General features: G+C 37.9%; 1 protein-coding gene and 1 pseudogene across 4 annotated transcripts in view; both read right to left on the bottom strand.

Annotated features, from left to right (window-relative positions):
* Positions 1 to 10,730, bottom strand: part of LTN1 (listerin E3 ubiquitin protein ligase 1) — a 54,530-nt gene extending 43,800 nt beyond the window's left edge. For 3 of the 4 annotated variants that reach the window (XM_058522968.1, XM_058522969.1, XM_058522971.1), the window contains exons 1-6: positions 10,625 to 10,730; positions 5,615 to 5,818; positions 5,020 to 5,118; positions 4,021 to 4,251; positions 1,564 to 1,616; positions 667 to 847 (exon numbers count right to left, since the gene is read on the bottom strand). In XM_058522968.1, coding sequence (XP_058378951.1) covers positions 667 to 847; positions 1,564 to 1,616; positions 4,021 to 4,251; positions 5,020 to 5,118; positions 5,615 to 5,818; positions 10,625 to 10,666 — 810 coding nt within the window. In that variant the 5' untranslated portion in view covers positions 10,667 to 10,730. The remainder of the gene's footprint in view (positions 1 to 666; positions 848 to 1,563; positions 1,617 to 4,020; positions 4,252 to 5,019; positions 5,119 to 5,614; positions 5,819 to 10,624) is intronic. The other variant, XM_058522970.1, reaches the window with a different exon arrangement.
* Positions 10,731 to 13,060: 2,330 nt separating this feature from the next.
* On the bottom strand, positions 13,061 to 22,986 carry LOC131423058 (RWD domain-containing protein 2B-like; annotated as a pseudogene).
* Positions 22,987 to 23,206: the final 220 nt, after the last annotated feature.

Here is a 23,206-nt window from a genome sequence, read left to right on the forward strand (position 1 = left end):
CCTGCAAAAAGGCTCTGATATGCCTAACAGAGAAAAGACGTGTTCGATAAGCTTCATTCAGGCATGACTTTTAGTGCTGTTGTCCGTGAATTCAATGTTAACGAATCAACAATATATATTAAATGAGATGTCTTTAAACAGACATACATAAAACAAGGCTATATACTGACCAATTGACAAAAATGTTGTGACCAAAGACACGAAGGAACCTAATCCTATATTTCTCCTAAGAACAGTGCTTCAGTATTCACTAATGCAGTGTCCATGGGGACTTTATAGAAGATAATCACTATAAATAATGAGAATCAACTATACAAACAAAAGGACATGCATGAAGTACATTAGAATGATCAGCTGGTGGAGGTGGAGAATGGAAAGGGAGACAGGGACAAAAGGGAAAAAATAAATACATTAAACAAGAAGAGCCTTGCATACACCAACAATTTTAAGGTGCCATGAACAGAGGAGTATAATTCAACTCTGAATCTGAAGTCTAAATAGCTAAATAAAAAAGTGAAAATATAATAACATTCTAGTAACAGAGGCAATTCAGTCCCACTACAAAGATGTCTTTGCAGAGTTTTAAACATAAAGCATAAACAGAAACAAGATCAGACGAAAAGAAGGTATCAGAGAAATGTCTTAAAATAAACAAGATTAAGATACCTGAGGTATACTGTGTTTTCCATACTTCCAAAACTTATTCTGGGATAAAAGAGACTTAAATTTCTCCTCCAGAGACTCAAGCTCATTATCAGGTAACAGGCAAAGTAATTTCTTTAATGCCAATAAGGAACAAGTCACAACTCGATAGAATTTAGCTTCTCTCTCTTCCTCTGGAACAGTTCTTGATGTGAAAAGAAAATAAATATACATAAGGATTGAGAATAAGCCAAACTACATATTTGGTACTTCTATTTTAAATGTTTTATCATTAAATATCTACCAAAGTTGCTTTATTTCTATATTCTATTCTCCCTGTGCCACCCCACACACACAAAATACAAACATTCACAGAATTTTAATCATATATTTTTTTAATAATACAAGGTGAAAGTAGATGAGAAGCTGTGGCTTGAAATAAGTGTGCAAGGACACTGCTCTCAGTAGCAGTTAATAGGGTCATTCTGGGGAAAGGATATCAATGCATCAAAGATTACTTTCCCTTATGGACTCTTAACAGTTTGATTAGAATCTAAGAACAAAAGTAAATGGAACATTTTACTACTCTTTCAATAGAACTATTCATAGTTCTTCAACTGTTTTCAACCAGACCTTAAAATGGTTCCTGCTACGACCGTCAAAAGATAAATGTGGGAAAAATCTAAAAACATCTCTTTGTAAAAGAACACAACGTGTAGCTCGCAGATAATTCAAGTTAAATAGCAGGACAATTTGCAAGTAAAAGCACTTAAAACAGCACCGGGCATACAGTACTATATTAAGTACTTTCCTCTCTACATTTTGAATCCCTTTTTTAAAAATGTCACATTGAAATTATCATCTTATTACCTATGAGTGAAACAAATCCTTAACAAGAGTCATAGACACAATACAACTTACTGTGGGTCACTGAGTGTATCAGGCGTTTCTTTTATAAGATGATCCTGCAGCACCTAGAGAGGGGGAAAATTCCATAGCCCTCAGATTTTATTGAACTGTCAATGGTGAACAGATAGACCATAAACCTCATCTTCCCTAAAAGTTTTTGGTCCCTTTCCCACAAAAGTAGCAAAATTAAATAGCAAAACTAAAAGGTTTGAAAATATTTTACCTATTTTTCTTTCCCTGTCAATCCCCAAGGTTGGCTGCTGTTGGGGTAAGGACAGGGTACTTCTCCTAAACACTTCCAGTTTCCATCAAAAAGAATTTTTCCCTAAATATTCCTGGCATCTTGCTTCTCCACTCCTCTCGCACACAGTGATCAAGTGGATGGAATACCCAATTAGTAAGTTTGGGAGAAAAATTAGGCTCTGCTTTCCTCTCCTCTCTTTTTGAGCACCTCCCTGCTCACAGAGAACACATATTGTGCTCTGCTCCATCACAGAGGAAGTCCAAGGGTCCATTTGAAATGCGAGTAAGTCTGCCTACTTCTGGAGTGTGCAGTACCAGGAAGCCCACTGTTCCAGTATCTATTTTATCAGCAATAAGAACAGCTAGCATTTATTGAGCTTTCCCATACGCCAGGTATTGCTTTGACCACATTTCATGCATTAACTAAACTAATCCTCACAAAAACTCCATGAAGTCAAGTTAATTCCCACTTTAATAGATGAGGTAATGGAGGCAAAGAAACTTGTCCAAGGTCACACATCCAACTAATAGCACAAAGGGACTAGAATCCAATGGCATGACCCAGAGCCCATGTTCTTACATACATTATGACATACTGTCTATAAATCTGACATTTTGATCTTCATTTGCCTACCTCCTCTCTAACACATTGGTTTTGAATTTGGGAAAGCTCAAACCCAATATCTGTAATGAACTGTGACATGGCCAATTAAACGGAAAATAATGGAGGAAATAATCCACATATAACAAAGTCAAGAACAAAAAAACCAAACAAACGAACCAAAAAACTATGAACAGCCAAATTAAGTGTCTTAAAATCCATCTTCTAAAACTCTTAGTGTCCAAACGCATGACACTTCTCTCTCATAACATTTATCACTTGATATTTTAAATAAACCAATGATTAATTTACAGTTGGGTTACACAACTCCCTTTGAGAACATGATTAAAGCCAAAAACACTCTCTTTAGAAAAACAAGCTTGGTACACCAGAGAAATGAAGAACAGAAGAACCAAGAACCTAAACGGGGGTCTAGAATGTATATGTGTGCATGTGTAGGAGAGGTGCTGGGTGATGAGATCAGATAGGTAAGCAGGGACTAGACCATGTGGAACCCTATAGGCCAAGATAAGAAATCTGGACTTGCAAGTATAATGGGAAGCCACAGTAAGGTTGACTAACTGAAAGGAAGAAAGGAGGGAGGATGTTTCAGTAGGATTACACACAGGGTGCTATGGAAACACAGGAGCACTAAATAAGGGTATGAATTCAAGTGTGAATTTTTTAAATCCTCAATTCCCCCCTCACTTACAGTCCAGCTACTTTATTTCTTGATATAATACTAAGAACCTTGGCTGTCTGGTTTTTCCAGTCCATATATTAGGAATAGCAAATAACAAGGGAAGAAATGGGGAAGGACAGTATTAGACACAGAGGAACTGAAAGCCACAAAAGTTATGGCTGATATCACTCTGGCAAAAGTGCTGGCCAAGTGTTGGAGAAACTTTCATATCTGTTAACAGGAGTATAAATTTGTATGGCCTTTCAAAGGGCAATTTATCAACATCTATAAAAATTTTAAATGTTCTTATCCTTTGACCCAACATATGGTTACTACAAGTTCTGATAACTATCACTCCACAGAGTATGAAGAGATCTATTCAAGAATGTTCACAATATTGTATGTTAATGATACTTCAATTAAAAAAAAAAAGTTCACTGAAGCAGTTTGTGTAATAAAAAATTGGAGAAAAGCCCCAAAGGTATATTAATATAGAAGAAATTAAACAAACTGTTGTACATCCACACAAAGAAATATCAGAGAGCCAACAAAAAGAATGAAGTAGATCTGTGTACATGTATTGATATGCGAGCACGGGGAAAAATAAGTTTAGATTTAATTTTTAGATGTACTCTTTTTTTAGATTATATTTAACAAAGCATGTAGCTAAGTCTTTTAGATAATATGATAAATTAAGATTTATAAATTAAAGGTGGAAAATTTAAATAATTTAGAAAGATCCGATCTAAAGGGTCAATTATTAAAAATCCAAAATGGTCAATCCTGATGAACACCATTTTAAAAAGGCAATCTTCCATTGGAAATATTTCACTTACTCGTTCCCTCACAGTGTCAGGTCAAAGAGCTGTCACTGTAATATGCCTTATAGTCCTTAAACACTTCAGAAAAAAAATACATATGCAGAACAGTTCCAAGAACTTACACTTGTAATTTCGTCCTTACAAAATGCTATGGCTTCAGGTTGCTTGCTCGGAGGGAACGCTGCTTCAAAGGCATCTTTTGCCGCAGAAGCAGCTGGTGTATACGTATCACACTGAGCCATTAGCCAATAGCCCATCAAACTTTTTAAATAAGGAGCCAAGTGTTTTTTCACTTTAAGGATAAGTTTTTCAAAAGCTTGCTGTGTGGCTTCTCGAACGCGGCGGTCATGATCCTATTAAAAATATAACATGGTTTAAAACAGCTCTAGCCCACAAAAACAAATACAGGCATTTCTAGATATGGTCATCCTAGCATATGATTAATTTTTCTTTTTCTCCTTTTCTTTTTTTTTTTTTTTTTGTGAGGAAGATCAGCCCCGAGCTAACATCCGTGCTAATCCTCTTTTTTTTTTTTGCTGAGGAAGACCGGCTCTGAGCTAACATCTATTGTCAATCCTCCTCCTTTTTTTTTTCCCCCAAAGCCCCAGTAGATAGTTGTATGTCATAGTTGCACATCCTAGTTGCTGTATGTGGGACGCCGCCTCAGCATGGCCGGAGAAGCGGTGCGTCGGTGCGCGCCCGGGATCCGAATACAGGCCGCCAGTAGAGGAGCGCGCGCACTTAACCACTAAGCCACGGGGCCGGCCAGCCCTCTCCTTTTCTCAATGAGATGAAAACAACTGTATTCAAGATCAAGGCTAGGCTTTGAACAATTAAGCAATTCACTCTCACTCTTCTGCAGCAAATATACAAAGAAATCAAATGGTCAAAATCTACTATGATTGGAAAGTATCTGGGTAACTCTCTGGTAATGACCTAATTTCTGACAACAAAGACTCCCTATAGGCTTTATACAACCCAACATGATCCAATCTGCATAACGATACTGACACAACATCTCATAACCCTCGCTGAAAATGAATCATATAAATGTGATAGTCCCCATGACTTCAACCAAAAAATATACAACAGAAATAAACTAGTAAAGTCTTAATACTTACAAGTGAAATTTTGCAGAAAATTCTTGGCCAGTATGGAAGAACTCCTTTTACAATTTCTGTGTCTCTCTCCGTACACATGGTTCCAAATTCCTGCATAGCCTAAAAGTAAATTATTAACATCGTTAAGGATCAACAACTATAATATTGGTCACTGATTACATTTATTCTGTTCTAGAAGCTTAGCCTATTTTATGTAATAGGACAATACATTGTTTCTGTTCGTGCCATATGGGACTAATCTGAAGAGGTTCTTCACAGGCTACTGTGGTAGAAACTTTTCAGTTTTTTAAAAAAAAAAAACGTATACAAACAAAAAATCCCATTTAAATCACAGGGTCAAAATTACATTCTCTAATGGAAAACACTGTAAACTCAGAATTCCAAAGTGCTTCAAAAACGTGCAGAGCAACAAACTAATTTATAACCCAGAAGGTAAGTGTAAACCAAGCTTAAGTCTATGTGTCAGAAAAAAGTACAACTGTAAAAGAACCTATTAGTGATAAATGATTCTTCATTTTTCTTTACACAAAATATGCCAATTACATTTTAACAAAAGGATTTTCTTAATCATTTTTATGAAAATGATAAAACTTGCTTTTAATTTTGTTGTGACATCTTTCTTAGAAAGTTTCCGCAGCACCATTCGAAAATCAGAATCCACGAGACTGTCAATTTCTTCAGCTCCTTGAATAGCAGGAACGTAGCCTAAGTCACTCTGAAATGTTCCAAAACCAATAAATCCAGGTACTGTTCCCTGTTCTTTGGCAAGGAGTTCTGCAGCTCGGCCACTGTTTGAAGGCTGATAAGAAAGGAGGGAGGAAAAAAGTCAGAGTCCAAGAAGAGTTCAAAATTTAACTTTGAGTTCTTTAGAGTAATTCCTTGACAAATCCCATGGTGAAACAAGGTTTTATTTGAGGACTTTTTTTTCCTAGCCTAAGATTTCATCTATTGCAGTGTTCCCCAAGGATAAATGTTTCCCTCACCAAGAACCTACGATAACGATCCTAGGAACTATTTCCCGGTTTCCTAAACATCAAAACAATGTTTTTTAAACTATGGATACAATCCATTAATGGCTCACAATATCAACTTAATGGGCCATGTGTACTGTGTAATAATGTAAAATTAACTCATAAATGGATTACATCTTTTCATTCATCCATTCATTCAACAAATATTTATTAAGCAACCACCATAGGACAAATCTAATAATAGATGCTTCTAGACTAGGAGTTCTTGAGAGCAGACACAACTCATTTCCACATACCCAAAGCCTAGCCTAACCTCTTTTAGCCTAAAACGGTTACAAATTACATTATTATGGACATAAAAATCAATACAATAGTCAGGATATAAAATAGATGCCTTTGTTTTGAACCACAGTCAGTGATTTGTTTGATTGATATATAATATAATAGCCTCCAACGGTTTGTTTGATTGATACATAACACAGTAGCCTGGTAATTCTAAAAGTTAAGGGATTAGTTGTGAAAGAGAAAGAACATATTTGAACTATTGAAAGAAATTAATGTATTCATTGTCATCTAATAAAAAAAATGCCTCAGTTCAATGTCCAGGATGACATTACAACCCATCTAAACTCATCTGTTTCTTATTCTCTATAAGAATGTTTAAAAGGGTTACCCAAATGTATGACTTAATTTGCTCATACCTAGAAAAATCGTGTTTGGGAAATTCATTTGTCAAGAAATAATCTGGGGTCTGGCCCTGTGGCATAGTGGTTAAGTTCAGTGCACTCTGCTTGGGGGGCCCAGGTTTGCGGGTTTGGATCCCAGGCACAGACCTACACCACTCGTCAGCCATGCTGTGACAGAGACCCACATACAAAGTAGAGGAAGACTGGCACAGATGTTAGCTCAGGGCTAATCTTCCTCAAGCAAAAAAAGAGGAAGATTGGCAGCAGATGTTAGCTCATGGCAAATCCTCCTCAGCAAAAAAAAAAAAAAAAGAAGAAGAAGAAAGGAAAATTTATAAAAAGAAAAAGAAGAAATAATCTGGACTACTTTCTTAACTGAAATGAGTGACCAGAAATGAAAATAATGGCCTGAATTAAATTTTTTTTCAAAACAGTAGCATTTAAGACTAATTTCAAACACGGTCCCTCTATTTTAAAACTTTATTAAAATGAACTAACATTATTCAGTTCCCCTCTCTCAACGTCAGTACATGAATAAAGAGCTACAAAAGTAGTTAGTGAATTACAATACAATTCTGAAAACTAAATATGGTGGCAGGACATCAGAATTTTACCTATAATCTCATCTGTAAACAGATGTATTATGAAACGAAATAATGAAATAGTATTAAAAAAAACTAATTATTGCTAAAAGCTAAAAGAGTCAAGGCTGAACTCTGAACTGACCTGAAATACCAGAGCTGACAGTAGTAACTAACTAGATGCAGAAGAAAAGGTATCAGATTTCTAGTTTCCAATTTAAAAGTAACAAATTATTTTTTAAACATAGGAATTGTATTTTTTCAATGTCTATTTTGTATTTAATATATAGTTACTGTTTCTTGTTACTTCCTCTACTGTATGCTAGATGCTTATACCCACAGTTGAAAAATTAAGAACTTTGATTCTATTTCTAGCAGTTAATTTTCTTATACTACACCTACTTCATTCTTTTGTGCCTGGCTTCTCCAGGTATTTGAGGTGGCAATTCTGAGTCTACACGCTAAAGACCAAACTCAGGAAGACGTACAAGATCTTCCACCCGCTGGCCTTAACCCTTCCCAGCGTTATCTCCTACCACTCTTTATTCCCTTGTCCCACTTACTCCTCCCCTCTCCCAATTTTGCTGCCGCCATTTATGTTCCTCTCCCCAATTGAATTCAAGGTTCCCTGAACATGCTAGGCCCTTTTACAATTTGGTCTTTGCATAATCTTTTCTCTCTGCCTGAAAACCTTTCCTTCCTTTTCATTGCCTGACAAACTCCTCATCCTTCAAAACACACTCACATTTTCAACATTTGCCTCCCTCAGGTCAATCACCATTCTTCTCTATTCTCCTACTTTCTTTTTACTCATACCTGTATCATAATTCTTTAATACATAATTAACTGCTTACTTATCTATCTCTATCATCAAACTAATAGTTCAAGAATAGGAGGGCCGGCCCCATGGCTTGGCGGTTGGGTGAGTGCGCTCCGCTGCTGGCGGCCCGGGTTCGGATCCCGGGCGTGCACCGACGCACCGCTTCTCCGGCCATGCTGACGCCACGTCCCACATATAGCAACTAGAAGGAGGTGCAGCTGTGACATGCAACTATCTACTGGGGCTTTGGGGGAAAATAAATAAATAATTAAAATTATATAAAAAAAAAAAGAATAGGAGACATTCGTCTATCATCTTCGAATACATGGCATTCAGTATTCAAACTCTTCTGTTGAACGAATGAATGATTGCCACTATGAAGCTCAAATCCCAACTCTGCAACTTCCTGGCTACATGAGCTTATTAATTTTTAATTAAATGAGCAAGTTAATTTCTCTAAGCCTCAGTACCATCATCTTTAAAATGAGACAACAGTAATTAAACGATTACTTGGGCTGTTGCTAAGATTAAACATAAGTTTTTAAACCACCACAATAATAACTGATTCCAGCAAGAATCATCAAAGAATGCTAAAACCATTAAGTGAAAGTTTGTGAGAGAACAGGTTATTCTCAGCCTCAAACTACCACTCCACATATTATTTGTTAATAGCCAACGGAAAGAGATACCTTTACAATGGACATCACCTTAACCAAGTGATTAAACAAATCCCACCAATAGTGGGACAAACAGGCCTTATGTGCCCTGTGGTGTGACGTACTGAGAAAAATACATCATTTACGAAGCATTCCTGTCAAAAACTGTGTAACGTGAATCTAATCGTAAGGAACAATTAGACAAATCTAAATTAAGCAAAAACAATTGGCCTAGACTCTTCCAACTTGTCCACGGCATAAAAGAACCTGCCCACAAAGAAAACGCACTGGGAAACTGTCTAGATCTAAATGATAACTAAGTGGAATGAGTGATCCTTGATTGGATTTCAGATGTTTTTTAAAATGCTATGTCTAAAATAAAAGTTATAGAGAACATTATTGAGATGACTATAGAAATCTGAATACAATAATATATATTATTAGATAGGAAAATTATACTGAAGTTAAATTTTCTGTGTGTTCTAATTGCTCACGGTTATGTAGAAAAATGGCACTGTTTTTAGAATATACATGCCGAAGTATTTAGGAGTTAAGTGTCATGATTTCCACAAGAATTCTCATATGGTTCAGCAAAACACATATATATATAAAGAGAGAAAGCAAATGTGACCAAATATTAACAATTGGTGAATCTGGGTAAAAAATATATGGGTTGTCGCTCTAATATTCTTGCAACTTTTCCTCATATTTGGAATATTTCAAAACCGAGAAAATTTTTTAAGTAAAAAAAAATACAGGATTACATGAGAATGCAAGTAAAGCACTTAGCACAGTACTGGCACAAGGTAAGTACTATTATTATTGTTGATATTATATTCCAACACAGATTAAGTGACAGATCTAAGAAAATGTGGTACTGAAATCACTAGAACTGCATCAGAAACAGGAAAAAAGGCAGTCTCATAAAATTGGAATGTGCCATAACAAACCTACTACCATAAAAAATATCACTGTAACATCCCTAATCGTATAGACTTAATCTATTTTTGGGTTTTCTTTAAACAAATATTCAGTGAGCTGCTATTATGTGCCAGTCCTTGCTCTAGGCTCCAAGGATAAAAGCAGCAGATAAGAACACCTGCCTTCCTAATACTTATATCCCAGTGAAGCAAGACAGTAAATGAGGTGAGGGTCAACTACATACAACGTGCAATGGAGTAAAATAAAGCAGGAAAGGAGAACAGGGAGCGTGGGAGAGCTACAACTTAAAACAGGGTGATCATGGGAGACCTCACTGAGGTGTCTCTAGCAAAATTTGGAGCCACCTAATAAAAGAGCGTCGCGGAGCATGCCAGGCAAGGTCAAGGCTCAGTGCCGAGGCTAGTGAGGCTGGACAGAGGCAGCGAGGAGGAAGGAGATGAAGATGGGGCGGGAGATGGAAAGCGGCGAGGGGCAGACCACACACCACGTACACCATCCTAAGGGCTGTGGCCTTGACCCCGAGGGATGTGGGGAGCCACAGTCGGTTTCTGAGCAAAGGAGCGACATGATCCGAGATTGCTTGCACACCAGGCTCACTGGAACTGCTTCCCACCCACTTCCCTTGTTCCCAATGCCACCCCCGCTACCCTGGCCAGGTAACCTTCCAGCTGAAGCTGACACTGGACCATTTCTTAATGAAAATTGTGGGGGGTGTGCTCGGGTGGGGACAGCTCTGGCATGGAACACCTTTCCTCGCACAACTCCCCAATCTGCTCAGAGATAACCCACCCCGCCCGCGGGGACGCGCACACAGGAGAGGTCACCCTCGACACGCAAACACACGCCTCCCCACAGCCGCGCTCCACACGTCCTCCGGCCGCACGCGCGGGGCGGAGCCAGCCGCTGCGAGGCCAGGACTCCCCGGTCGGCCGGGCCACCCCGCACTCACCCTCAGGTTCCCCTTGGTCCGCTGCTTGTTCTTCCCGCCCATGGTCGCGGTCTCAGCCTCACTCTCAGCCCGCAGCGCCCGGTTGACACGGCCGGGCCACAACTTCCGGCCCCTAGCGCCGGAAGAGAGCCCACTGGAACGACTTCCCCCGGCCCTCCCCTTCCGCCACCCACCCGGCCCTCCTGCTGCCCCACGTCCGCTCCCGCCTCCCGCCGCGTCCCTGACCAACCGCCGCCTGAGACGTCACAATTAGAGCCACGCCCGTCTGGGTGACGTCATTCCTAGCCAATGGGAAGCCAGGCATTGGAGCCTTGGCGCCAAATCCTGCCTTCCGCGCTTTCCGGAAGCGAGATTTTTTTCCCTGCTTAGCGGGTAGGAAATTGACAAGTGCCGTCAGAGAGGCATTTTCACGCATGGTAGTGGATGTGGGAAGATAGGAAAATGTTAGACCTTGTAAAATGCAATCATCAGCATCACCTAGACGTTCGTTAGAAATGCAGACTGTAAGGCCCACCTTGGAACTATTGAAGCAGATTCTGCATTTTAACAAGATTCCCAGCTCTTGTTAAAATCTGAGAAATAGTTCTCTAGGCAATATTCTCTCTAAATCCCCCCCCCCACTTTTTTTTTTTTTTTTAAGCATTCCTTAATGTCTTGCTGTACTAGTTGTATTCTTTGTGGAGGTTTTTTGTTTTTTGTGATTTTTTTTTTGCTGAGAAAGTTGGCTCTGAGCTAACATCTGTTGCCAATTTTCCTCTCTCTTTTTTTTTTTTTCCCCTCCCCAAATCCCCAGTACATAATTGTATATTTTTGTTGTTAGTTCTTCTATGTGAGCCACGCACAGCATGGCTACTGATAGTGAGTGGTGTGGTTCCACACCAGGAACTGGGCTAGGCCGCACAGAGCGCACAGAACTTGAATGGCTGGGCCATCAGGGCTGGCTCCCCCTGCTGTTTTTTTCATATCAAAAGTGTTATAAATAGTTTTTAGAAAAGAGGGTAATGTGACAGTCTCTATTAAAATTTGACATGTACGGATCTTGTAACTTAAGTGATTTTGCTTCTCAGAATCACACTGGAGAAACATAACCACATATTGCTGGTTATTGTCTCTCATGTCCACAACACACACCCTTTTATACTCAACTCCGTGGCACTGAGGCTCTGCAAACTATTTCGCCTTTATTCAACTGGCTTCCTGTTAGATTCATGAACACATTTTATTTCATACAAGGAGAATATATTCATATACTTTTAATTAAAAATAAAATCAATAAATATTTGAGTTGTTTGTATAAAATCTCTTACATCATCAGTTACCTAAATCAGTGTCCTCATTCTTAAGAGTTATGCAATATAGTTGGAAAACAGCTTACCACCTAGGAAACAATACTAGATATCATCCAATTCAGTGATAACTTGGGTGTCATGTATCAAAAAAACTACAGGAGGGGTAGATTAACTTGCTGAAGTAATCAGAAAATCTTCATGGATGACAACTTCAGCCCCAAATTTGGACAAAATTAGGAAGAGCAGAATGAAAGGAAGAACAAAGAGGGACTAGAAAGGGACAGCAGCGAGTTAAAGATTAGCATGGCCTTTGGAAAGAACAGTCAAGATACTGGTCTGACTTCCCTACAGATTTATCAGGGAAAAACAATTTGCAGGAAAAGACCAGGGTGATAATCTATGTCCCTGTTGACTAATTGGTTCCTAAATTCTGCCTATTCTCACTTCAAAATATCTCATGATTTTATTTTTTTCTATTTCTTTGACATTGCCCGTATTTCAGAACATAGATCTATGCCTCTTGATGTAGAACCTCAAACTATTCCAGACCACATAGATCTCTCTCTGATTTTCCTAGAACGCCATTTTGTAACTGGTTTGAGCATTTGAAAATGGATAGTCTCAGTTACATAACAGTTCCTTGTGCTTGTCTTTTTCAGCATTACTATCTATCTTTTGAAGGTGAGACTATCTTAAGCCACAGTACACTAAACAGTGTCTACCAGAGTGGATACTCACAAATTTGTTTTAATTAGTTTATACAAGGCTTCAGAATTCAGAAAAGAATTGTTTGTAGCACTATAGTAGGTGATAGAAAGGCAGAGAAGGTTTCTGGACAGAAGAACATTAAAAATAACATTTAATTTTTGTCAAAATGTAAATGTTTTATGTGAAGAAATACTTTTTAGGTCAAGATTTGAAACTCTGCCTTTCCCATTGACGATTTTGTAATCTTTTGTTTTAATAGGTTAAGAGTTATACATCAAATTATAGTTTTTCTTCCCTAAGAAAAGAGTGCATGTGTCTTCTGTCTTACAAAAGAAATCTGATGTTAAAATAGTCTTACCTAATCCAAAAAGTTTCTCAGAGGGGAAATCAGACATCCAGTACTTAAAAATATATTTCATCATTCTACTTTATTTGGTTACTAACCCTCCACACCAAAGAGCATTTGAAAAACATCACCACGTCCTATGGCATTTAAAAAAGGAAACATCTGGCCAAAATTCACATGACTTCCTCTGAGTCCATTCACATCAAATATTTTTCCTCAAAAATTGAAAATTTTCTTTGTTCTTCCATGTCATCATGAGTGCCACCAAAAGGAATGTCTTCTTGATGATGAATTAAAATTTTCTCCCAGGTTATTTTTCTAAGTCAGAAAATAAATGTTCAGAATAGACATCTTTAATTAAGGTATGTCCATAAGTATTAAAAATAGTTTGTTAAAAACACCACATGATTTCACTCATATGTGGAAGATAAACTAACACACAGACAGAGAAAACAGTTTGGTGGTTAGCAAGGGGAAGGGGATTGGGGGGTGGGCACAAGCGGTGAAGGGATGCATTTATACAGTGACTGACAAACAATAACGTACAACTAAAGGTTCACAATGTTATAAATTATTATGACATCAATAAAAAAAAAGTAAAAAAAAAAACAGTTTGTTGAGCCAGCCCTAGTGGTCTAGTGGTTAAGATTCAGCGCTCTCACAGACATTGCGTCAGTGCATTTCCCAGTCATGGAACCACATCACCCGTCTGTCAGTTGTCATACTGTGGCTGCTGGCTGCTCACATAGAGAACTAAACTAACAACTAGGATACACAACTATGTACTGAAGCTTTAAAAAAAATAATTTGTTGGGCCAGCCGGGTGGCGCAAGCGGTTAAGGGCGCGCGCTCCACTGTGGCAGCCGGGGTTCACGGGTTCGGAATCCTGGCACGCACCGCCGCACTGTTTGGCAAGCCATGCTGTGGTGGTGTCCCGTATACAGTAGAGGAAGATAGGCACGGATGTTAGCCCAGGGCCAATCTTCCTCAACAAAAAAAAAGAGGAAGATTGGCATCGGACATTAGCTCAGGGCTGATCTTCCTCACACACACACAAAAAATTGTCATTTAATCCACCAACCAACATGAATAGAAAAGAAATCTATTTGTATTTCATGCAAATACATTTTTATTACCCAGTATTTCCAATTCTTAATCCATTTTGGAACTCACCTATTCTTGTTCTCACTTTCCCTTATCAGAAGTTTAGATGAGGGGAAATGGCTGACTTTCTTAAACAATCAGTCAATTTCAGAAAAAAATGAGACTCTAGATTTGTGAAGGTTGGGGTGTCCCTCTGTACAGGACTTTGAGTCAACCACAAGACTTCTAGAAAGGTAACATTTTATAGTGTACATAACTTAAAACATTACAAGTTAGGACAAAGAGTCATATTTCAGAATCACACTGTATCTTAGAAATCATCTAGTTCAGTGGCTCTATAAATAAACGTAACGTATATCTTACCAACCATCTGTCTGATGAAGACCCTAGATCTGGAAATGACTAAGCAACTGACACAGCTCCACAATAACAGTCTTAGAACCAGAAGGCACTGACTCCCACTCCATTGTTGCCTTTACAATGGGGAAATCACCTTTGGTCAGAGGACTGAATGTGCTTCCCCATCTACTTCAACCTCAGTTAGTACTAAACAGGCTAGTATAGTACAGAGATAGGAAAGAAAATAAAAAAGCAAACCATAACCAGAATTGTTGACATGTGCTCTGTGGGCCTTCCACACAAATGACACCAGGATTCCCAGGCATGCTAAACAGAGAGACGGAAAGCTCCTTTGCTAGCTCGACAATATCCTTTCTTATACGTGTGTTGAAGATGCGATGGCTGTAGATCCACAGCCAGGTAAGAATGGAATTTGTGGGTTGTGCTGTGCTTTCTTTGGAGGTGGAAGGTGTGGGATCCCTGCTGGCATATTCAGAGGCATGTTCTCTAACCCATTCTGTAGCATTCAGTAAACAGACTCCCCCACAACAATTGCTGTGCAAGTAGATCAAATCTGTGTTCAGTAGGGTCTGCTGGGATCGCTTAAGGCCTCTGACCTGATGAGAAAATGTTACTTCCTTATGTTCTTAAAAAGCACAGACAGGCCATTTTTATTCATACCAAAAACTAGATGTAAGTTCAGGCAGAGAATTTTGGTAACGTATCCGACAGTAATTTCAGGTAGAACTTCAGGATATTTAAAAGGGAAGGACAAGCCAGAGAAAATGTTACCTGAAAATAAAGCAGAGTACCCTTATGATTTTTCCTTCTACACATAATATCTTTGTATATTCTACAAACTGAAAACAGAGTACCATAGATCCAGCTGACAGTTCTAGGTTTATATTCACAGCAAAGTAAACTTTGGAAGATCTCAACTCCATAGGCCTCTTTTCAATACAATCTTCAGTTCTTCTAAAGCCACTTTGTCATTCACAATGAACTTGTCCTCACTGGGGGACATACTGGCCAACAGGTCTAACTCAGAGAGCTGGGGCTCTGCATACATATGCCAGGAGAGCATTTGTTTTTCAACGGGGATAATCCAAGAGAGTGAACTAAGCAAATAAGATAGTTCACTAACATGACAAAATAAATGTGCAATAAGAATAATTTGACTATGTATCAGCCCATACTCACCACAACTGCTACGGGTGTTTTCTGTCTCCTCCAATGGATTATAAACTTCATGGAGGAAAGAATCACATCTGTCTTGTTCACAGCATTTCCCCAGCAGCTAGAAAAATGCCTAGCCCATTAGAGATGATCAATAAATATCTTTGCAACCAAAAAATTACTGATTATATGAATTAAGAAATGAATCAATGGAAAGATCAAAATATCATATTGAAAATAGCAATTAAAAATAAAATAGGAATAATAAGAGATACGCAGGGCATATATTTTTCAAAACTTATAAAATGTTATTGGGTATCATAAGCAAACTATGAAAAATGGAGAGAAAAACCAGTTTGGGGCAAGAAAAATGCACATTGTAAATATATAAATTCAACACTAAATAACCTATACATTTAAATTAATTCCAATAAATGCCCCATAGGAATTTTCCCCAAATCCTGACGAAGCCATGCCAGAGTTTATCTGAAAGTATAAATATATTGAAAATGCCTAGGAACTTGCAAAGACTAAAGGGATAAATTGCCCTATAAAGACTAACATGGATTATAAAGACACAAATAGTTCATATAGAAGATAAATAGATAGGTCAATAAAAAATTAATAGGAAGTCAAGAATCAAATCTAGATAGATTATTATGATAACGGTGCTTTTTATACCAGTGGGAGGGTATGAAAGAGGGTAAATTATGTTTCACAGTAATTTAGAAAATAAGTTAAAGTCTTACTGGACACTATACGCGAAAATATCTATCAGGCTATGTCTATGGTGGTGTAAATGAATGAATGAATTGGATATCTAAAAGAAAACAAATGTAACTATAAAAATACTAGCAGAATATATAGATGAATTTCCAGTTCAAAATAGCACCTGCTAGCAGCCTTTCCCAAACTCATAGGAGAATATCTATGAAAACATTGAAAAAGACAAAAACTCATAGCACCACTAAATCTAAAACTGATGAACAATGTATTTACGTAGTCTGGGAGGAAACCCTGTAACAGTAAAGGTGACTTCATGAAGACAGGAAAGATACAGATATATGTAAATGAGAAACACTTCTCCACTACTTATGTAAATGAGAAACACTTCTCCACTACACCATCATCTCCATATAACTGCGTCCTTCCTTGCCAGTCTAACCTCTATTCCCACCTGCCCTTCTAAGCCCTTCCTTCCAACATGTCCTCTGGAACCGCAGCTCCATAATTAGCCAATGTCCACCCTCAATATTTTCTCACAATTTGGCTAATGACAACGGTTCCACAGCAGTCCTCTCACATAAAGACTATTTATTGTCCAAAACTCCATGTAGCTCAGGGTCTTGGGTTAGGGACAGGGTCTTCTTTGTTCCCACTTTCCTTAAAACAAGAAATTGCTCTTTGCAGGCTCCTGTCAAGTCTACACCTCTTGACATCTGAGCCTCCTGCTCACTCCCTTTTATTCTCTAAATTCTCTTTGGCACTTGGCCTCTCCACCCTAAATCCTAATATCATCCTGGGTGATCTTTCTTAAGTCCTAAAAAGGTCCATGGGGAATATTTATCCACTATCCTGGCCTCTCAGTTACAAAAATCTTCATCCCCACGTCCTTTTCCTCTATTCCACTTCATTTACCACACCACAGTCACACCTGGATATTACTACATAAAACTTCTCTGCCTCTAACTTCGCCCCACCCTTGAGCCACAATTCCTCTTTCCAAATTCTTTGTTTAACCGTTTCCACCATGACCATTCTTAAACTAATCTGGACCTTGCATTAACCCTTAAATTTTCTCCCTAAGTCTAAGGACTCTTCTCTCTTTACTTCCTTCATCATTCAGCTTAGATTTCATGATCCTTCATATCAATCACTCTCTTACCAATACCTTGAAGTTTCTTGTTCCTCTCCTCTTTCAGCCCTCCGTCTGGGGAAACCAAATACTACACAAAGCCAATTATTTGTTTTCAGCTTCTTTACCAGAGAAAAGCTTAGTACTAGATGGAAAACAAATAATTTAGTCAAGAGCAGTTTTGGACCACTAAGAATTAATGATCCCAAACCTCAGTTGTGTCTTCAGTATAGCCCAACAACTACTATTTTTCTCTAATTTTCTAGGACTCCCAACAATTATTTCAACACTTCTTCAAAACTCTGACCTTCCTACCTTCCTCCTCAACTTCAGCAGATGATCTTCCCTCCAATTCCCCATTATTATCAAATAATACTCCTTATCTCTCCAACAGCAAACATATAAATGGGGCTGATATTCAATTAGTATGAACTGGTTAGCTGCATGATTGTTAAAATAGTAAAACATTCCTATACCAGTTGGTACATAGTGGCCTTCTTCAGCCCTCCCAAGTGTTCCTCCACAGCCCTTGCCACCTCCTGGGACTTCTCTGACCTCCCTGTGATTCTGTGGCTAATGTGTTAATTGCTGGATCATCAGGAAGCTTCCAAAACCCTGTTCCAGCCCTAGACCAGTGTCTGTTTCAACTGGATGCCATATTGGTTGTTAAATATGTTGACTATCACCCTTGACCACAAAACTTCCTCCATCTTCAACCATAGTTCCTCCATAAGTCTATTTAAAAAGCAATGTTAGAAATATACTGGAAAAAATGTTGAAAAAATGAATGCACAAGCCTATTCATAGCAGCACTATTTCTAATAGTAAAAGACTGGAACAACACAAATATCTATCAATAGGAGAACAGTTGAAAAAATATGGTACACCCACACAATGGAATACTATGTAGCTGTGAAAGGAAATGAGGAATATATCTATATACTGCTGTGGAGTGAACTTCACAATATATTGTTAAGTGAAAGGTGCAGTAAGTGTGTATAGAATACTACTGTTAATCTAAGAAAGGGGAATAAAAGGGATTATATCCACAAATTGTATATTTGAAGTGAGTATGTGTATATATGCATGTGTGTGTATGTATTTATATTTGCTTATACTCAAAATGGAAGAATAAAAGAGAAACTAACTAAAAATAAAAGATTACCTTATAAAAATGGAAGGAATAGGATGAAAAGGACAGAGAGGGAAGGTAGACTTCTCCGAACAGAGCTTGTTCTGTAGACTTGACTTCAGAACCACATAAAAATTTCACGATTTTAATATAAAAAGAAATCAAAATAAAAGAAAACTTTCCCTACGAAACAAAAGGCACTTTGCCATTCCCTCTTTCCAAAACACCCCAGTCTTACTAAGTTCAGCTTGGTCAGGTTCTGTGTGTACATTCTCGTGGATTGCTCTACTCATCAAAATTGAAAATAAATAATAGGCTCAATAGTTGTCAAATGTCTTCCTCTCCAACCAGAATCAAAACTCAATGAAGATCAGATCCACTTTCATCTGTTCCAGAGTGGGTAGTTAAACAGTTATTGAATAAATAATGATTATAAGTATTAACAATAAATTCAGGGAAAAACAGCATTCAGTTACTATCACTCTTGACTGTTGTTCTGTAGTTCTCACTAATGCAAAAATATACAAAAAACAAATAAGTGGTATAAGTATTGGGAAGAAGTTGACTGGATTATCATTTGCAGATAGTGATTGTCTACTTCAAAGCACCTGAGGATCGATAGCAGAAATATCCAAAAGAGTAAAGTAGTTTAGTAATGTAGTCAGATATTAACAAATATTAACAAATATTCTATACAATAAAGGTATTGATATGACTAACAATAAGTTAGAAAATATAATGGAAAAAAGATGCTATTCCAAGTAGCAATATCGTGAGATATCTCTCCACGTTTCTGGACAGAAAAATGAAAAAATGGGAAAATGACACGAGACTGTGCTTGTTAGTTCATGCTATCTCAGTTTCTAGCCCAGCTCCTTTAACTACTAAATGTGCAAATTTGGACATGTTATTTAACCTCTCTGATCCTCAGTTTTACCATCTGTGAAGTGAGATAATAGTGTATCTATCACAAAGGATTTCTGTAAAGAGAAATGAGATAGTCCTTGAAAAGGGTTTTGCACCAGGCCTGGTAAGCATTTAATACATATTAGCTATTAGTATTAGGGATATTAAAATACCCATAACTTTAATGTAAACCAAAGTCTTAATGAAATTTGAAACAATAATCTAAAAGTTTATCTGGAAGAATAAAGAGAGAATCAAAAGGAAATTTTTGGTAAATAATGCTGAGATGAATTTGTCCAATCAAATTGTAACATCTATTTTGAAGTTATAAAATAATAAAGGAGTTCTAAATTAAAAGCCTAAAGATAATTATCAAGTCCAAAATATTTAAAAATTAAAACAATACATAGGTGCAGTACCTAGAGGAAAAAGGCTACAAAAATTTAATCGGAGTCACAACTAGGGAGAGGATGGGAAATCACAATATTTGAAAGGTGTCAAATCTCAAAAACTAAGTATGTAAACCTAATGTACTCCCAATTGACTTCTCAGTAAGATTTTGTTTTTAGATCTCACAAAACAATCTCAAAGTTTACCTGAAAGAATAGGGAAAACTATTGTGAAAAGTGAGCATAACAATGATTTGTTCTACTAGACTTTAAAATGTGAGATATTCATAACAATTCTAACAGTGTTGTTCAGGAATAAACTGAAATAGAATGGCTAATCCAGAAACCCACATTCAGGCTCTGATAAAAGTGGCATCTCAAACCTCTGAAGAATATGGATTATCCAGTAAATATCATTGGAACAACTGGTTACCTTTTGAGAAAATAATTTAAGTACTTACTTCAGGCAGCACTCTAAAATGAATTGCTGATGACTGAATGTTAAAAATGAAGCCACAAGATGTTGCATAGGGATACACACGTATGTCATAAAAGTACAAAGAAATATATGAGAATAATACATACTTCAGAGTAGGGGTTAATACTGCCAAAGAACAGGATTGTAAAAAGTACGTAAATTTCAACTATACAAGTAAAAGTATACAAGTAAATTTCAACTGCACTGGTAAAGTTTTGTTTCTTAAACTGAGTGGTAAGATTATGACTGTTCATTGTTTTATTCTTTTTACCTTTTTGTACAAGGTAAATATTTTATAGTAAGGTAAATGGGATGAATGTTACATATCTATTTCACAATAAGATTTTTTAAAACAAAAAAATATTGCAAGTTTATATAATACATTTTTAAATTATCCTAGGAGTAGGGGAAGCCTTTCCATTCAATGCTCCAAAGACAGAAAACCGTAAAGAAAATGATTGATGAACTTAAGCACTGTACATTAAATTCAAAAGTGGGTTTTTTTCCTATGTCAGAAAAAGCAGATAAACTTGTGAAATATCTGCAACATTAAATAGGAGTTAATATGCTTCCTGTTACAAAAATTCTTACAAATAAATATTTTAAGGCTGCCCATATGAGTACAAATAAGTTAAGGCATAAATAGGCAATTTACAGCAAAAGAAATATAATTGACCAGTACACAAAATATAAAATATTAGCCCACACTAAAAGTCCAATGAAGATAACATAAAACGATGTAGATTTTTCATCTATTAAATTGGCAAAATGATAATCAGTGTTGGTAAAAATCTAGGGAAAAGGAAATTTTAGAAGCACTGCAATTTTCATGTCTCAACCTTTGACAAGTGCAATTTGGCAAGACAAATGCAGGACTTAAGAGTGAATATCCACTTGTAGAAATCTAACCTGAAGAGATAATAATGGATGCTCCCAGTAGCTTTGTTGATGAAAAACAAAACAAAACAACTGAAAAACGTGTGACTTCATGACCAAAACAATGAATTGCTGAAATCAATTACAGTACACTTGGACAACCAAATACAATGCAGTCTTCGATAACGTTGTGGGAAAATATTTAATGTCATGGAATGTTTACAATCTATTATTTAATGAGAGAAGGCATATACAAAGCAGCACGTACAGTATGACTTAATTGTTTAAAAAAGACCACGTATACGTATATGCAAAAATAATATACTAGAATATAAAACGTAAAACCAAAATTTAATAGCGTCTTCTTGGGCGCAAGATTATGAGTGAGCTTTACATCCAGTTGTTTCTATATTTTCTATAATGGCCATCTTTTCTAATAAAAATGTAATATACACATATTTATTTACATATTTGCGGGGAGGAGCAGGAGAGAACAGATTTACAAAATCCGAAACGCCAAAAGCCCCCGGGGGAAAAAAATTAAGCCTCCATTTCGGTAATTCCCTAGTTAAAATCGAAAGACACTCTGGATTACGAAGGCACCACCCAGGTCCCAGGTAGCATCATTCTTCCAATTCTCCCAGCTGTGGCAACATCAGGGAAAGCCCAAGAGAATGCGGATTGATGCTTTTTTTTCTTCAAAAGATAACAGGTGTTTTAAAAAAAAGAAAGAAAGAAAGAAAAAAAGCCCATCTCAGCGCCAGAACGGCACCTGGCGGGGCTGCTAGATCCCCACTTGAAGGACGAGTCGACCGACTCGCGCTGGGGTCAGAATCATTCCCCCAGAGACCGAAAAGCAGCGCCGGCAGCCGCGGGAGGGCGACCTGCCCGGCGCCGCAGCGCTCACGACGCCGGGCCCCCCGCGCCTGGCGCTTCCGGGGACGCGGGCGCAGGCGGGGCGCATGCGTGCAGCGTGCCGGCGCTCCTCGCTGCCGCGCGCGGTCGCTGCGCGGGGGGCGGTCGGGTGCTGGGGAGCTGCGGGGCTTGTAGGAGCCGGCCAAGGTGTGGCAGCCCGCGAGCGCTTGGGAGCCGCACGGGACCAGGGTGTCTGTAGGTAGCCAGGCACCCGCCTTTCATGCTAAAATGGAATCTTCCCTCGGCTGCCTGGCCCCGCGTCTCGCAGGGTCCGCCTTTGACTTTTGGTGGGGATGGCAAAGGACATTAACGCCTATATCCCTCCCGACCGGATGGGATCAAACTGCCAGACTGTGTTTAACTGGAAGGCTCCTTGTGCCTCTTTGCAGAATTTTTATGAGCTTAGTTTGTCCTAAATAGTTGTAATGGTTGTTGTGAGGAGCTGGGGACAGGGAAGTAACACACAGGCACCTGTCCTTAAAAGCCATAAGCTCTTGGCTGCCTTGCAGCTTATGGAATTTCACAAGTGGCATATCCTGTTGGGTTTCCCTGATATCCTGAAATACAGCTTTCTACAAAACAAAACAAAAAACAAAAAAACCAACCTCACAGACAAAACCGTGTAAGAGCTGTTTTTATATAAATGCTGAAAGTAATCAGTTCTGCATAGCAGCAGATGCAGTTTATCATATTCAAGTTCAGATGACAAGACTGGCTTTGACTTTGTGACTCCAAGTTCAACTACTTTGAATTTGTGAGATTAATTTTAGAATTTAAAAATTCTGTTTTGTTTTACTTAAGAATACTATTCTTTGTACAGGAATTACTTTTATGAATAAAAGTGGACATGTAGCCAATGTTTTCTGCCAACAGTTTTGTTTTTTATAGCCATTTTGACTTTTAAACATAATTTGATTTGGGACCGGTAGTTTCTTTTTAGGATTTATCATTATTTCTTTATAGATGATTCCGGTTCAAGATGTATATCAGATTAATACATTGACAAATTGTCATTGTGGAATAAATATACATGCAATCATACTGAACAATCTTACATTTAAGGATGTTT

This window comes from Diceros bicornis, chromosome 27 (genome assembly GCF_020826845.1).
Source record: "Diceros bicornis minor isolate mBicDic1 chromosome 27, mDicBic1.mat.cur, whole genome shotgun sequence".
Taxonomy (NCBI): Eukaryota; Metazoa; Chordata; class Mammalia; order Perissodactyla; family Rhinocerotidae; genus Diceros; species Diceros bicornis.